The 15,416-nt window shown below is 40.5% G+C and overlaps 1 protein-coding gene and 1 long non-coding RNA gene across 3 annotated transcripts in view; one reads left to right on the top strand and one right to left on the bottom strand.

Moving 5' to 3' along the window:
• Positions 1–303: 303 nt before the first annotated feature.
• Positions 304–10,172, top strand: LOC142050306 (uncharacterized). The gene is made up of 4 exons (XR_012657989.1): positions 304–366; positions 1,017–1,105; positions 1,322–1,408; positions 8,137–10,172. It is a non-coding gene; the product is annotated as an uncharacterized LOC142050306 (long non-coding RNA).
• The window catches only part of GLIS3 (GLIS family zinc finger 3), a 177,939-nt gene continuing 172,688 nt past the window's right edge, over positions 10,166–15,416 (bottom strand). For both annotated transcript variants that reach the window (XM_075078828.1, XM_075078827.1), the window contains one exon: positions 10,166–14,474. In XM_075078828.1, the coding sequence (XP_074934929.1) occupies positions 14,338–14,474 (137 nt within the window). In that variant the 3' untranslated portion in view covers positions 10,166–14,337. The remainder of the gene's footprint in view (positions 14,475–15,416) is intronic.

Genomic DNA, 15,416 nt, shown 5'->3' with positions numbered 1-15,416 from the left:
AGCCTGTAAGAAGACTGAGAAAAGCAAAGAATATTGTGATTCTTGTGTGTAAAATACAACTCTGCAGCAACAGTGCTTTATACACTTACACAGGTTAAATGATGTAAAATGAGGTGACACACTTCTAACACACTTACTAGCTGCCATTTTTCATCAGATGATTTCCTTTGCTGAGAAATAAGAGCCATTTCAGGAGCTCGTGAAATGTTGCACAGAAAGCTTATGTTATCCTAGACGTCTGGGTGAATTATTAACATGGCATCATGTCAGGTGCTCTTTGTCCCCTTTTCCTCTCACTCAGTTCTGATAATTAGTTGAAACTTAGCATTCAAGAATACTGCCTTTGTTAAATGCCTGCAGGATGAGGTAAGACTATGGGGTTAATTCCAGCATTTTACAGACCCACACGTAGTCTAGCAGGGAGCAGCCATCAGAGGCAAAAAATGTAGATTACTCACATTTTCCCTCCTTTTCACCCAAACCCGAGTATATGAAATTTAGATGAGCTTCTACTGTGGTACTTACTAGGCCTGATTTGGTATTCATGCTCATAACATGCTTTCTCTATATATATTTTAGCAGAATCGCTCCTTGTACGCTTCAAAAAGCCTGCATTACAGTTAACATTTGAATGTCTCAGTTTTATAGACTTTTCTATTATTCTCCCACTCCAGCAGAAAACTGGGAGAGAGGATGACAGATGTTCCTCCTGTCTTTGGGGTGAGATTTTCCCTACTTTCCATGTAGAGTGAACTTGACAGTGAGTCTCAGGGTATTCAGTGACTGCGATGGCAATACCAAGGAAGACTGCATACTTGGTGTCAGTTCTCTCTCAAAGCGAGAGAATGAGAGGTGAGACAAGACTAGAGAGGAATAAAAGAATAGGAACCAGTGAATGCAAAATTGCCCTTTGCGGTATAGTTTTTGCAGTCAGTTATGTCAAGGAAGACTGGATGTACAACTCTGCCATGCCAAACTGGTGGTACATTTTCACCATGGCAACTTGTTATTAACAGGTACATATGTACAGTGCCATTGAGAATCTGCTCAAGGGTTTACATGAAGTTGGAACAAGGCTTTCATGAGCTGTCAGCATAAAATCAAGGTAAGACAAATTTAGAAGGCAACAAACCACCACTGGAAGGTCTTCTAGATTATAAGTAACCTACATCTTCCAATAAATAGTAGTTTCTTGTTTTGATGATCTTTGCAGTGGCTTTAGCTGGTCTGAAACTCTACAATTCATAGTCTTATAAATGTTATGTTACTGGCAACTGCAACACCCAGTTAAGGTTAATGATGTATTCTCCTCTTGTTTTAGGAAAGAGCCTTGAGAGCTTCGAAAGGAAAAATCTTTTATCAAGTCCCACCTGTCCTTCCTGTGCCTCTATACATATATGGTTTATAGGTGTGTTGTACTATGACTGTTTTTCTTTCCTTCACCATTTTTTTCCTGAAAATTTAATGCTCTTGAGCCTCTTGAATCAACATTTAAAATTAGTTTCATTTGCCTGTGACCAGTTCCCTGCTACTGCTAGCTTGCTGTAATGATACTTCTTTTTGCAGTTGAAACCAAGTTACTAGGACCCTTTCATTGCAGGCTAAATGTTTGTTACTGTTTTTAAGTGGAGAAATAGGTTATATATCTACCTATCATCTCCTTTACTCTTTGATTCTTTAAAGACAACACGTTTCATCCTCACCAGAGCAATGATGCCTCCTATGACACAGCAGGCCACAATTCACATATTAAGCATGCAAGGAGATGGAGTTTTTCCATTCACAAGACCACTGTTTCCCAGTGGATCTTGGGAAGAGCAGCATAACACTAATTGTGTTTGAGGTTTTCTAACAGGACTCTGAGTTTGATTCCACAACTAGCTTAAACTGTGTAAACTAATGGGATAGAAATACCATGTCTGCCTTCAGGTGATTTAGTTGCAGTATGTTTTGAGCAAATTGGCAAAACGCACCTGAACATGTCAGTGACTTCTTTTTGCTTTTAGGTTAAACCCAAACTTCAGTTCAAATTTAAACTTAAGTATGATTCTCAAGCAGGATATACAACTTAGGGCAATGTAAGTTATCCTACTTACCTTCTGCAAGCAGAGAGGTGTAAATCTACCCTCACTCGTATTTGTGCAGTCCCAAACCAAGGAAAATGTTTAGTGTGCTTTGTCAGGAGGGTTTTCTGAGCAACAGAAGAGAAAAGATACTACACGAAAAGCTTTTTTCCTCTCCTTTCTTGGTATTGATTTTAGCATAAAAGAATATCCTAAAGCCATTAAACACAAAGAAACAGCAATAATAAATATTAGACTGCTCAGCAGGAATTCATTTGATGCAATTCATTGCATTCATTAGGCAAAAATAGATACTAGGCTTCTCCTTCAGATTTTCCCTAATACAGGTGGTCAGAATTACGTCCAGAAGCTTTGGCTTTGCTCAATAACAATGATCCTCCCAAGTCCAGTGTAAAACCCAGCTGGTCAGCTTCCTGAAGATCCTTTCTGGGGTGAGATTCTCAGGTGGCAGAGTCACCAAAGCCATCGATCTGTGCAGAGAGCATGTTTGGGAAAGGCACAGACTGCGGTCAGTCCTGGGCCATAGTGGTTGCCAGTTGCTTCAGCAAACCTATTGCTATCAGAGTGTTCCAGTTTGCATGACCAGTAGGCCCAACACCAGCAATCCCTTGGTCCAAAGGAGCATGAAGATCACTTTTAGTCATAATTTCCCCTAAGGCCCTTGTTTCTCTGCTAACAGCCTTCATCGTGTGTGGTGACTTGAACAATAGCCTTGCATGAGGCCATAATTCATACAGTGAAAGTAACAACTCCATCAGTAAGGCATGAAAAACTGATCAGACCAAGCAGCCTGGCTTCAGCTTGTTCCTGTATGTTAAAAGTCCTGTTGGAGGTCACACAGTGAGGTGAAAGTAAAGCAAGGAACAACAGACTGGCACACTCAATTCTTTTTGTCCTTTGAGCCATTGAGCATAGAGCCTCATTGACTGTCATGCTGGGGTTAGGGATCAAAGAAGAAAGTATAAAGTAAATGCAATGAAGCCACTATTATGTAAGTCAGTTATAGCTAAAAAACAAACAACCACCCCCACCTTTATTCAAAGTAGGTTTGCTCAGCAATGTATATAGCATGCAGTTTCCATGAAGAAGGCCCACCAAGCTGAAAAGCCCAACTGCCAGCGCAAATTCTGCATGTGCCAGTCTCTACAGTGAAACAGAGCCCTTGAGTAATTGAGACACTCAACTGCAAGTAGCAGAAAAAGTGTAGCACAAGGAAGAGTACCACAGTGGGTCTGAGTGCCACTTTTGTTTTCAGTTCAACCTTTAGGCAGCTTTTCCATTAGTTAGGTAATCTCACCTTACTGTAAATGGTGGTTCAGCTTTGGTTTGAGTAATTATGATAGAAATTACTAGCATTGTGCAGATTCTATTTCAGCAGGTTCCCTAAAATTAGTTAAATCATTTTAATACTGTTTCTAATCATTACATATCTAGATCACAAAATTGCTACCATATTTAATGCTTTTGTGGACAGTCTTGTCTTAACAAAGTCATAAAAGAGAAAACTGGCATTGAAACTAGACAACTTGTATCCAGCAATTTTTATTTGGCTTCTAAAGAAGGATTGGGTAAAAAAAAAAAAACCCAAACCGACATATGATAGAACGCAGCTTTCACAGCTTTTAAGTGACCAGGGTAAAAATCTCCATTTTGCAGAAATGTTTGGATTCCTCATTGGATAAAAGTCAAGTCGATCATGAATGAAAGTTTAGTGCAGCGATGGTGCCATCCAACAAACACTACTCCCCCTTCTTTGACGGATAAGCTGGTCCAACATTCCTGCTTTAACTTTTGCCTAGGATCATCACTCAGGCACTACTAATTTAATTTCCATTTAAGCAAAGTATCCTTCCTCTTCCTCCAACCAAAGATAGATACAGTATAATTACAACTGTGTGCTATGCCAGGTCGGGGTTAACAAGTGAAATCACGAAGCTGTCAGTCTTGTTACTGTGATTGTAAATGTCAGCCACAGTACTAGCAGCAACTTTGTTTTGTGTTTTTCCAACAGATTCATGCTGGAATTTTCAGAGAATTTTCAGGGAATAAGGAGGCCAGGGCATCCTGGTTTTCATGAGCTTAATCATACTCACTGTGTCCATTCCAGGAGTAGCTGAAGTCGGATGATTTACATGTGTAGCCAAGCCTGCAGCATGCCCACTAACTGGCAGATTCAAGTACCTTTTTGGTCAAAAGGGGAAAATGCATGATATTGAGGAAATGGTTATATTTTCATTTGTCTTCCTAGATGTACTGGTAATGCTTTATCCTGTGTACCTAGTTGCAACCATGCATGAGGTTTGCACTTCTAGTTATAACAAAGGTATGCTGGAACTTTTAAATGGACACATAGAAAGGCGTTCTTTGTTACAGTTCACTGAACTAGCCCATCTCATTTGTGAATCATTAATGATACTGACTGCTGGGCAAATTTACTTTGGTTGTAAATCTATAAATGGCATGGGAAGATGTGGTAGAATGATTTTTCATACTTAGCTTCTAAATGAGAACATCATAGTTTCAAGGAAAGTAGAAAAAAAGTATAAATTAACATTTTGGAAGGAGACACAGCAACCTTAAAAGAACTAACATTTTTGTTCTGCAATATTAATTTTACCATTCTGTTTCCTGTAGCTATATATTGCAGTGAGTGAGTATACACAGTCATGCAGAAGTTGTCCACTTTAAGACTGTCCATTAGGGGAAAAGCTTTTTAAAGCTGCTTCTTGAGGAGGCTTATTTACAGTTGTTTACATAGAAACTTTAACAAACAGGTAATTCAAAATGCATTTCACAGAATCACAGAATCACAGAATGGTAGGGGTTGGAAGGGACCTCTGGAGATTATCTTGTCCAACCCCCCTGCTTGAGCAGGCACACCCAGAGCAGAGGGCACAGGAACGCATCCAGGCACATTTTGAACGTCTCCAGGGAAGGAGACTCCACAACCTCCCTGGGCAGCCTGTGCCGCTGCTCTGTCACCTGCACAGTAAAGAAGTTTTTTTCTCATGTTTCAGTGGAACTTCCTGTGTTCCAACTTGTGCCCATTGACCCTTGTCCTGCCATTGGGCACTATTGAAAAGAGCCTGGTCCCATCATCCTGACACCCACCCTTCAGAGATTTACAGGTATTGATGAAATCCCCACTCAGTCTTCTCCAGGCTGAACAAACCCAAGTCTCTCAGGCTTTCCTCATAAGGGAGATGCTCCAGTCCCCTGATCACCTTCCTAGCTCTCCGCTGGACTTGCTCAAGCAGTTCCCTGTCCTTCCTGAAGTGGAAGGCCCAAAACTGGACACAGCACTCCAAATGTGGTCTCACTTGGGCAGAGCAGAGGGGGAGGATAACCTCCCTTGACCTGTTGGCCACACTCCTTTTAATAAAGCCCAGGTTACCATTGGCCGCCTTGGCCACAAGGGCACGGTGCTGGCTCAGGGTCAGCTTGCTGCCCACCAGCACTCCCAGGCCCTTCTCAGCAGAGCCACTTTCCAGTAGTTCAGCCCCCAGCCTGTACTGGTGCATGGGGTTGTTCCTCCCCAGGTGCAGGACCTTCCACTTGCTCTTGCTGAATTTCATGAGGTTCCCCTCGGCCCAGCTCTCCAGCCTGTCCAGGTCTCCTTTGATGGCAGCACAGCCTTCTGGTGTATCAGCCACTGCCCCCAGCTCGGTATCATCTGCAAACTTGCCGAGGTTACACTCTATCCCATCATCCAGGTCATTGATGAATATGTTGAACAGGACTGGACCCAGGACAGACCCCTGGGGAACACCGCTAGTGATGGTCCGCCAACCAGACTCTGCTCCATTGATCACGACCCTCTGAGTTCTGTTGTTGAGCCAGTTCTCTCTCCACCTCACTGTCCACTCATCCAACCCACACTTTCTTAGCTTGCCTGTGAGGATGCTGTGGGAGAGAGTGTCGAACGCCTTACTGAAGTCAAGCTAGACAGCATCCACTGCTCTTCTTTCATTGACCCAGCCAGTCACACCATCACAGAAGGCTATCAGGTTGGTCAAGCATGATCATGAATCCATGTTGACTGTTTCTGATAACCTTCTTGTCCTCTACATGCCTGGAAATGACCTCCAGGATGAACTGCTCCATCACCTTTCCAGGGATGGAGGTGAGGCTGACTGGCCTATGGTTTCCTAGGTTCTCCTTCTTGTCCTCTTTGAAGATTGGAGTGACATTTGCTTTCCTTCAGTCCCCCAGGCACCTATCCTGTCCTCCATGACCTTTCAAAGATGATGGAGAGTGGCTCAGCAAGCACATCCACCAGCTCCCTCAACACTCATGGGTGCATCCCAACGAGGCCCATGGATTTGTGAGGATCTGGTTTCAATAGGTGATCTCTGACCCAGTCCTTCTTAACCGATGGTGAGCCTTCCTTTCTCCAGACTTTTTCTCTCTTCCTGGGGGGCTGAGATGCCTGATGGCCAGCCTTAGCAGTAAAGATGGAGGCAAATAAGACATTCAGTAACTCCTCTGCATCCTGTGTCACCAGGGCCCCTACCTTGTTCAGCAGTGGGCCCACTTCATCCCCAGTCTTCCTTTTACTGCTGATGTATTTAAAGAGCCCTTCTTGTTATCTTTGACATGTCTTGCCAGATTTAACTCCAAGTGGGCCTTGGCCTTCCTTGTCACATCTCTGCATACCCTGACAATGTTCGTATATTCTTCTCAAGCAGCCAGTCCTTTTTTCCACATACTGTGAACCTCCCTCTCCCATTTGAGTTTCTCTAGAAGCTCTTTGCTCATCCATGCAGCTCTCCTGGCTCCTCTGCCTGACTTTTTCCTCCTGGGCATGCACTGATCTTGAGCTCAGAGGAAGTGGTCCTTGAATACTGTCCAGCTCTCTTGGACCCCCCTGCCTTCTAGAGCCCTAGCCCATAGGATTCCTCCCAGCAGGTCTTTGAAGAGGCCAAAGTTAGCTTTCCTGAAGTTCAGGGTTGTAATCCTACTTGTTGCCCTGCTTCTACCACACAGGATCCTGAACTCCACCATCTCACGGTCACTGCAGCCAAGGGTACCCCCAACCCTCATGTCCTCAACCAGCCCTTCCTTGTTTCTTAGGATAAGGTCAGGCAGCACATCTTACCTTGCTGGCTGCTCCACCACTTGCATCAGAAAGTTGTCCTCGATGATCTGCAGGAACCTTCTGGATTGTGCATGCCTCACCGTATTGTTTTTCCAGCAAATATCAGGGTGGTTGAAGTCCCCCAAGAGGACCAGGGCCTGCAATTGCAAGGCTACTTCCAGCTGTCTGTAGAAGGCTTCATCAGCTTCCTCATCTTGATCAGGTGGCTGGTGAAAACGCCCACAACAGTGTCACCCATATTTTGCTGTCCCTTAATTTTTACCCACAGGCTCTCAACTTGTTCTCCTTCCACTCCAAGGCAGAGCTCGATACATTCTAGTTGCTCCCTCACATAAAGAGCAACTCCCCAACCTTGCCTTGCTGGTCTGACTTGAAAAACCTGTAGCCATCCATGACCACATTCCAGTCATGCGAGCTATCCCACCATGTCTCTGTGATTGCAATGATATCATGGCCCTGTGACTGCACGCAGACCTCTAGTTCCTCCTGTTTATTCCCCATGCTGCGTGCATTGGTGTACAGGCATTTCAGAAAGGTGCTTGAGCACGCAGGTTTCCCTGAAGTGGTGTACAAGTACCCACTACAGCCATGCAAACCCTTGAGGTGGTTGGTCTCCTGGTTGCCATCTCATGAGGCCGCCACGGCACCTTTATCACTGCTCAGGTTGTCCTGCCTTGTTCCCCCATTGTTTGTGATGGCATTAGCATTGTCAGTTTGTCCCCCTCCCCCTGAGTTTCTCAGTTTAAAGTCCTCCTCACCAAGTTTGCCAGCCTTCTGCCAAATATTCCCTTGTCCCTCCAGACAGGTGGAGTCCATCCCTCCCTAGCAGCTTATGGTTGTTGAAGAACGTCCTGTTGTCATAAAAGCCAATACCCTCAAGCTGAGACCAGCCATGTAACCAGGAATTGATTTGTATTATTTGCCTATTTCTAACCACCCATTTTTCTCCAACAGGTAGTATGGAGAAGACAACTCGGGCACCAGTATTTTTCACTTGCTTTCCCAGAGCTTTACAGTCTTACTTAGTTCTGCCCAGACTCTGGCTTGCAGCATCATTTTGGGATGTTAAAACGATTCAAGGTAGAAAAGAGCAAGTCTGAACACGAAGAAGCATTTTCCTGAGGATCATGGCCTAGGAAAATGGACAGTTGTGTTTTTGTACAGACATAGTCACTCTATTACAAGGTATCTTGTAATTAGGTGCAGTAAGTATGAATAGATTCATATTCAGAATGGAAGAATTCTGTTTGGTTTTCTCCACTCATATTAAAGGTGATAGCTGTATAGCAAATGGAGCTTTATTGAACTATTTTCCAATAGGGCAGAGCTGGTATAAATTCAGGAACACACTGTGGCTTTGGTACAGGTGCATGGGAGGACTCCTATGACTACGTACAGGCAACGAAATAATAACCACCACCACCACCCTGCCAGCCAAATTTCTATCTTGTGAGAAATTCTGATGTTTCCAAATGGCTTTTGTTCTGAAATAGGAAAAAACCAAACACCAACACTTTATAGAATAAAAAGTTCAGGCAACTTTCATTAAGAAATTATGTCCTCTAGAGGAGTATAGCTGTCATATTATTTCTTTCCTACACTTTACTATTTTACTATAGGAGGGTTTGCAGGACAGCATGAAAAACTGATCTAGCTCAGGCAACCAGAGAAAAGCACATGGCTTTGTGCCATGTTGAAAGAAGCGTGGCCAGCACGTCAAGGGAGGTGATTCTGCCCCTCTACTCCGCTCTGGTGAGACCCCACCTGCAGTACGTCCAGCCCTGGGGTCCTCAGCACAAGAAAGGACATGGAGCTGTTGGAGCAGGTCCAGAGGAGGGCCACAAAAATGATCCGAGGCCTGGAGCACCTCTCCTGTGAAGAAAGGCTGAGAGAGTTGGGGTTGTTCAGACTGGAGAAGAGAAGGCTGCACCATTTCAGTACTTAAACAGGGACTATAGAAAAGATGGGGGCAATCTCTTTAGCAAGGCCTATTGTGACAGGACAAGGGGTGATGGTTTTAAACTAAAGTAAGGTAGATTTAGACTGGATATAAGGAAAAGATATTTTACTATGAGGGTGGTGAAACACTGGAACAGGTTTCCCAGAGAAGCGGTAGATGCCCCATTCCTGGAAAGATTCAAGGTCATTTTGGACGGGGCTCTGAGCAACCTGATCCTGTTGAAGATGCAGGGGGGTTGAACTAGATGACCTTTAAAAGTCCCTTCCAACCTAAACCATTCTATGATTCTATGTTACTCCCCATTGTGCAGGGAACTTGTATACTTCTCCTTTTAAGGGCTCTTTCTCCATCAAAAAGAAAAACTGAGTTCTGAAACACTTGAGTTCAACAACTCTCAGTTCTTTATGGTGGCTTGCAGGATTCACTAACAATATTTGCTAAACCATGGGGCAGGTTTCTTACGTTAAATTAAGATGCAGGGTAAATAAGAATGCACTGGGCAAAGTTCATTTTTAGTAAAGCTCTACTAAGCTCACTTGTATACCAGTCAATGAATTTGGGCTTACTATTTTTTGTATTGCTCATGACTGACTCAGAAGCATCCTTGATATTAATTTTGTAGTAAAATCAGCTTGGCCCATTATTTTCAAAGGTATCTTTGCAAACATATAACAGGATTATTTTGCACTTAATTGATTTATTAGTTTGTATTTTGTCCTTAGATTTCTAGTCTAATTTCTGGGTGCGGTAAAAGGTAATCTCTTATGCCCTAAGCATGCTGGATTCTCAGGATGTGTTTTGGACAATATAGACAATATCAACCACTGTATCTATCTTTTGTTAGCATTTTGCCTAATGCTTAATAAAAATAGATGCTCTTTTCCTTACATTAAATGCTCTGAAATAACTTCTTAATTGCTTAAGTTAGAAATAATAACAGACAGAAAAGCAAAATCTCCTTACACGTTGTGTTGTAGAACCACATGAACAAAGAAGCCAATAAAAATTATCACAGCCCAAAAATGTAATTAAAAGTTCTTTTATTTGTGTCTCCACCCAGGGTGTAAACACATACTGAGGCATTGATTTACCACTACAAATCTCTAGCCTCACTATAACAATAATTAAATCCAGACTTAAAACTCTGACCCGAGTGTTTTTTAGAAGAAATCTCGGAGATTTTTTTTTCTATTTCTGTTTCTAATTATACTAACCCATGCAAATACTAGTAGTTTTATGGTGAAAGACAATGCCTGGAGCAGTATTCTTGAAAGGCATCTCACAATAAGACGTTCTACTTGTCATGTCATTGAGTTATAGTTTTCCACTTTTATTTTGTACCATGCACATACACCTTTCAAATTTACCTCTTACATAAAAAAGAATTTTATGAAACAGGACAAGAATAACTTATGATTATATGAAAAGTAACTACAACAAATCACAAAATTATACATACTAGTAGAGAAAAAAGCATAACTAATTCTTTTAAAAATTTATTTTTCATGGTATGCAACATATATGTTTTTAGAGCTAATATCAGCCAGATATACAGGATGGCAAATGGACTTCATATCTGTATGAATAAGCATGTATAAATATGTAGAATACTCTGCAAGGTTTAGGAAAACCTACTCTCTTTTTCTTTCCTCAACAAAGTGCTTTGTGTAAAAAATATTACACAAGATGCTGCTTTCTGTACAGAATAAAGGTATTTTTTTTTCTTAAATAAACCCCCACTCAGCTGGTTTTAAATTGTGGTCTTTTTCTTTTGCTTTATCTGTTCATAGGAAATAAAAAATAATTAAAAAAAACCCAACAAAATTTCACACAAACAACAAGAAAGTGCTGTTTAAAAAAATCTGCTATAAAATTATGCAGGGAAAACAGGTAATAAACAGTTAAAATGTAATTTTATACTCATTCACACCTCTTCAAAGAAAGTTGAAAACAAAATACAATGTGACAGATGGCCTTAGCACTGCAATACTTCAGCATCCAGTATTAGTAAACCATAATGCCTGTAGGTATATCATGTGTATATATATATAGAGAGAAAGGGAGATCCAAATACACACATGCATTCGCATACACTCACACATGTACACATGCGCTTTGAAACTATATTTTAAACTCCAGTGTAGACCCATTTCTAATGCAGATATAAATAGACCATTTGAGTCTGAAAACAAGAGAACTGTATAAAAGGATGACTGTAAATAAGTTCATCAGAATATTGTTTAATGTCCATAGTCTAAATAACTTCATCTCTTAGATATGAATCCCTTTAGAAAGTTAATAATCCAGCAAGTAGAATAACAACACAAAAATCACTGAGGCACAAGTATTTGCATGTAAGTCAGTAACTGGCATTACACTATGTGTTTTCACAAGCACCATTTTTCATTGTAACATGTGACAAACACAATTCCCTATTTAAATATTCAAAATACATGAGATAAAATGGTTCTTTTTAATACAGTTGTCCTCAGTGATAAAAGTTGATCCCCGAAAGTCAGACTCCAAAGAGAATAATGAAATAATAACGAAGAATCCTCTGTCTTCGATACAGAAGTAAACAAGGGTGTACCTTTTAACACACTGATAGTCCACTCTCATTTGCTTGGCTGTACTCTAGCTCTTTCTTTCTAAGATTAATGCTCACAGAAAGCTGTAAATACGTATTCTATATGTGCGTGTGTGTTTGTGTGTGAAAAAATGAATGAATGAACGACCTGCAAAAATTTCCTTTTTTAAATGTAAGTGATGAATCCCCAGATTATGAATACCCTTTTTGAATTCTGTCTTCTCACTTTCCCTTCGGTCAGGATCTTTCCTGATGTATAAGCTCCCTCTCTACTGGATAGCTTCTGTATTCAGATCCTAGAAAAAATAGTTCGAAAGGTTTAAAGTCAAGGTGGTACAGAGCTGAAGTCAGCAGCAATATTTAAGTTTTGTACACAGCAACTGACAACTTCTGGACGACCATGTGGTTAAAAGAACCCTGAAGGACTTACATATATAGAAGTATACAAAAGTATGTATGTACATATACATGCATATGTATACACCAGGCCTGATCCTGCCCTTACTGACTTCAATGGAACAAAACATAGTTCTACACATTTGAAACTGAAGTGTTCAGCATTCCTAATTCCTCCTGACGAACCAAGCTATGCATGTGGAGTGGCCACAGAAAGGGCTTTAAGATAGCACAAAATTAAAGCTTTATTAAAAAATGAAACTCACTGTCAATGCGCTGAGCCAGATCATACATTAATGCAAAAGGACTGTCTTTTTGCTGGTGTATGTATACCTGTGCAGGGAAGCCTGCTATCATTTAAACCAATGCAAACCACATCTGGTAACAAGACCTACTATTGCAAGCTGAAGCAGAGGGACACATTCAGTTGTGATGTGAGAAGCAGAACAAAAGGGGGAAGAATTTAGTACAGAATTATCTGGATTTAAGCCATATTACTTCTTATTGTATGTTATTTATGTGTACAGTTTATCCATATATACTTTGCATTTATTGGATGAAAATCTCCTTAAACATATAAGCACATATGCCTTTATGTACAAATACACTCACTGAATATAAACCTCAGAAGACTTCCAGTGTTTATAAACATCCGGATGTATATTCATCTATGCAACATAATGGCAAATTAAATTATGAATTTGACCCAAACTGCTTTCAGCAACTCACAAAAGCTTCTCAGGATAAGAAAATGTTTGTATAAACATCTTTTTAAATTCACCTTTCTAGACGAGTGATTTCAGAAGTGTAGTTATGGTCTAGCCTGTAAGAATGAACTTTGGATTTTTGTCCTCATTAACTCAAGTCATGAGAATATGAAGCTGCACACTACACAGTAAGAAGTCCACGGAACTGATGAACAGGGGTTAATAACCTAAAATTCAGTCTTGCATAACGTAAGAGTTGCTCCCAAGGTATGTAGGATCACAGCAATGACACATCTCCACTCAGAATACTGGTTTTAACTCATACCCTTGTAGCTTCCACAAAGTGCAACCTCATTTTCTTGCATCCTGGACTAAATTAAAGGACCAGAGCCTGATACTGAGTAGAAAAATCAAAACCACCAAAGCAGTTCTGTTTTACATCTCTAAATAACCAAAGGGAACATGGCAAACTTAGGAGTAGCTCTTCCTCCTAAAATGTGTTATGGAAATGAAAAATGTTAGGGCAACAAAACTTTAAATGAAGCAGTGCAGATTGCTTTTAAAAAAATATGTGGAATTTAAGGAAGAATATATTTTCTACAGGGTATTTTAAACCTTCCTACAGAGTACTATAGCACATACAGCAATAAAACTCTATAACATAATTAAATATCAACAGAAAGTTAAAACATACTGATTTTTATCTAGCAGCTGTGCTAAATATAGACAAAGTCCATGTACCTTCTCATGTAGTGCATTTAACCCTTCTTATTCATTGCATTAAGCACTGCGTCAGAAGGAATATTGGAAAACCAGCAATGGCCATATTGTATGGTTTAAAATACAGAGGGAAGGAAAACACTGCCTAAACCAAAGCCTGTAATAAATCCAGTACCAATGATGTTTGGCACCAAAAAGAACCTGCACCAATTACCCCAATGGTTAGTGCCAGGATACATGTCTAATTTCTCTCCCTTTTTGACGCTTGTGTGTGTTTGATTTTGGAAGCATCACATGTGAACAGGTTGTGCAAAAAGCTGTGTGCCTTTGAAATGTTTGTAATATGCTCTGGTTTTACTTCTTTTCCTTTTTTTTTTATAAAAAGGAGTTTTCTAAAGCTGTGTTCTTCAACAGGTCCACCCATTCAGCTTGAAAGGATTTCAGCCAACAAGCAATTTTCTTATTCAGTCTGTGAATTCCCTTTAAGAAATTGAAAAGAAGAAAGAAAAAAAAAAGCAGAGTTCCTGTGCCACAGATGAAAAGAAAAGAAACAATTGCTAAGGTTTTGGCAAAGCTTGCTTTCTCCAAACATTCTCTTTCCCAGTTGACTGCTTGATAACATGATGAATGTTCAGCAATTACTTTCTTTCTCTCCTTTCTGTATGTATATCAATCTATATCCCCATACATACATGGCAGTTTCACGGAGAGAAAAATTTTGTAGAGATATATCAGAAGGTCAAGATGAAATGGAATCAAGTTCTTGTAACTAGATTTACGCTACTTTAGCCTTCAGTGTAGACAGAAGAAAGCTGGCTAGAACAACGATCCACTGCATTTACTTGTAGGAAACTGCTATCCTCTGGCATGCTGCGAGCTGAATCACCAAAGATACCTGTGGACCCTGCTGGAAAGTCATAAACTGGAAAAAATACAAAAATCATTAATTAATTAGGGTAACTATATAATGGAGAATGTCCTAATACTTACGTAGAGAACTGGATATGGCTTTAAACCAAATAGACAAACAAAACAAACAAGCCAACATATGTAGGGAATTAAAAAATACATAACTTACTGCTTACCAAGGGAGGAATTTCAGTTCTGTCAGAATCAAGACTGAAGTACAGCAGATTTCATCACAACTAACACTTGCCCATTTAGTGGGTGCTAAAACTGTGATAATTTTAAAAATAAACATCATGCTTGCTTATCGAATTTCATCATACCCAACCTATGATAAGAGGCAATAAAATATTGTAGAACTCATTTGCTATAAAGCAGACCCTGGTACAGAAATCACTAACTTCTACAAACAATAGTAGTAAGCACAAGAGTAACTGTGTGCAGAAAAACTCCCATCTTTTGGGATGTTTACTGTGAGATGCATCTTTGAACTTACAGGTGCATTGGCTCTTTAATGTACTACTGAATGATCAAGAGGTAAAACAGATTTCAAAGCACAATAAACGTTAAGTGAAATCATCCTGTGCGGATGGACAACAAAAGACTTGTGCATCAGTTGTGCTCAGGCTCTAAGATTAGGCCCACTGTCTTGTGCTGATCCTAAGCACAGAGGTAACTTCCACCCTTCCAGAGCAGTATGCAAGCCCCTTATGTACTTTTCAGCTAGGCAGAGACTAAGTCAAGTGTGCACAGAGAAGTGTGCACCCAGGCAGTTCTTGTCATGGAAATGTGAATAAATGAAATTCAAGACTGAGAAAAAATCAAACATGCATGATGCAAAATCAATGGTTTGAATCATCTCAAGTCCCTGCTACAATACTGACAGCAGAGTGGGGTGGCTGCATAAACATCACCCAGGGCTCAACGGAGTGTATTTCAAATTAAATACATGAGCTAG

Source organism: Phalacrocorax aristotelis, chromosome Z, assembly GCF_949628215.1.
Source record: "Phalacrocorax aristotelis chromosome Z, bGulAri2.1, whole genome shotgun sequence".
Taxonomy (NCBI): domain Eukaryota; kingdom Metazoa; phylum Chordata; class Aves; order Suliformes; family Phalacrocoracidae; genus Phalacrocorax; species Phalacrocorax aristotelis.
Note: the sequence above shows the minus strand (reverse complement) of the source record. Positions and strands in the feature narration are given on the sequence as shown.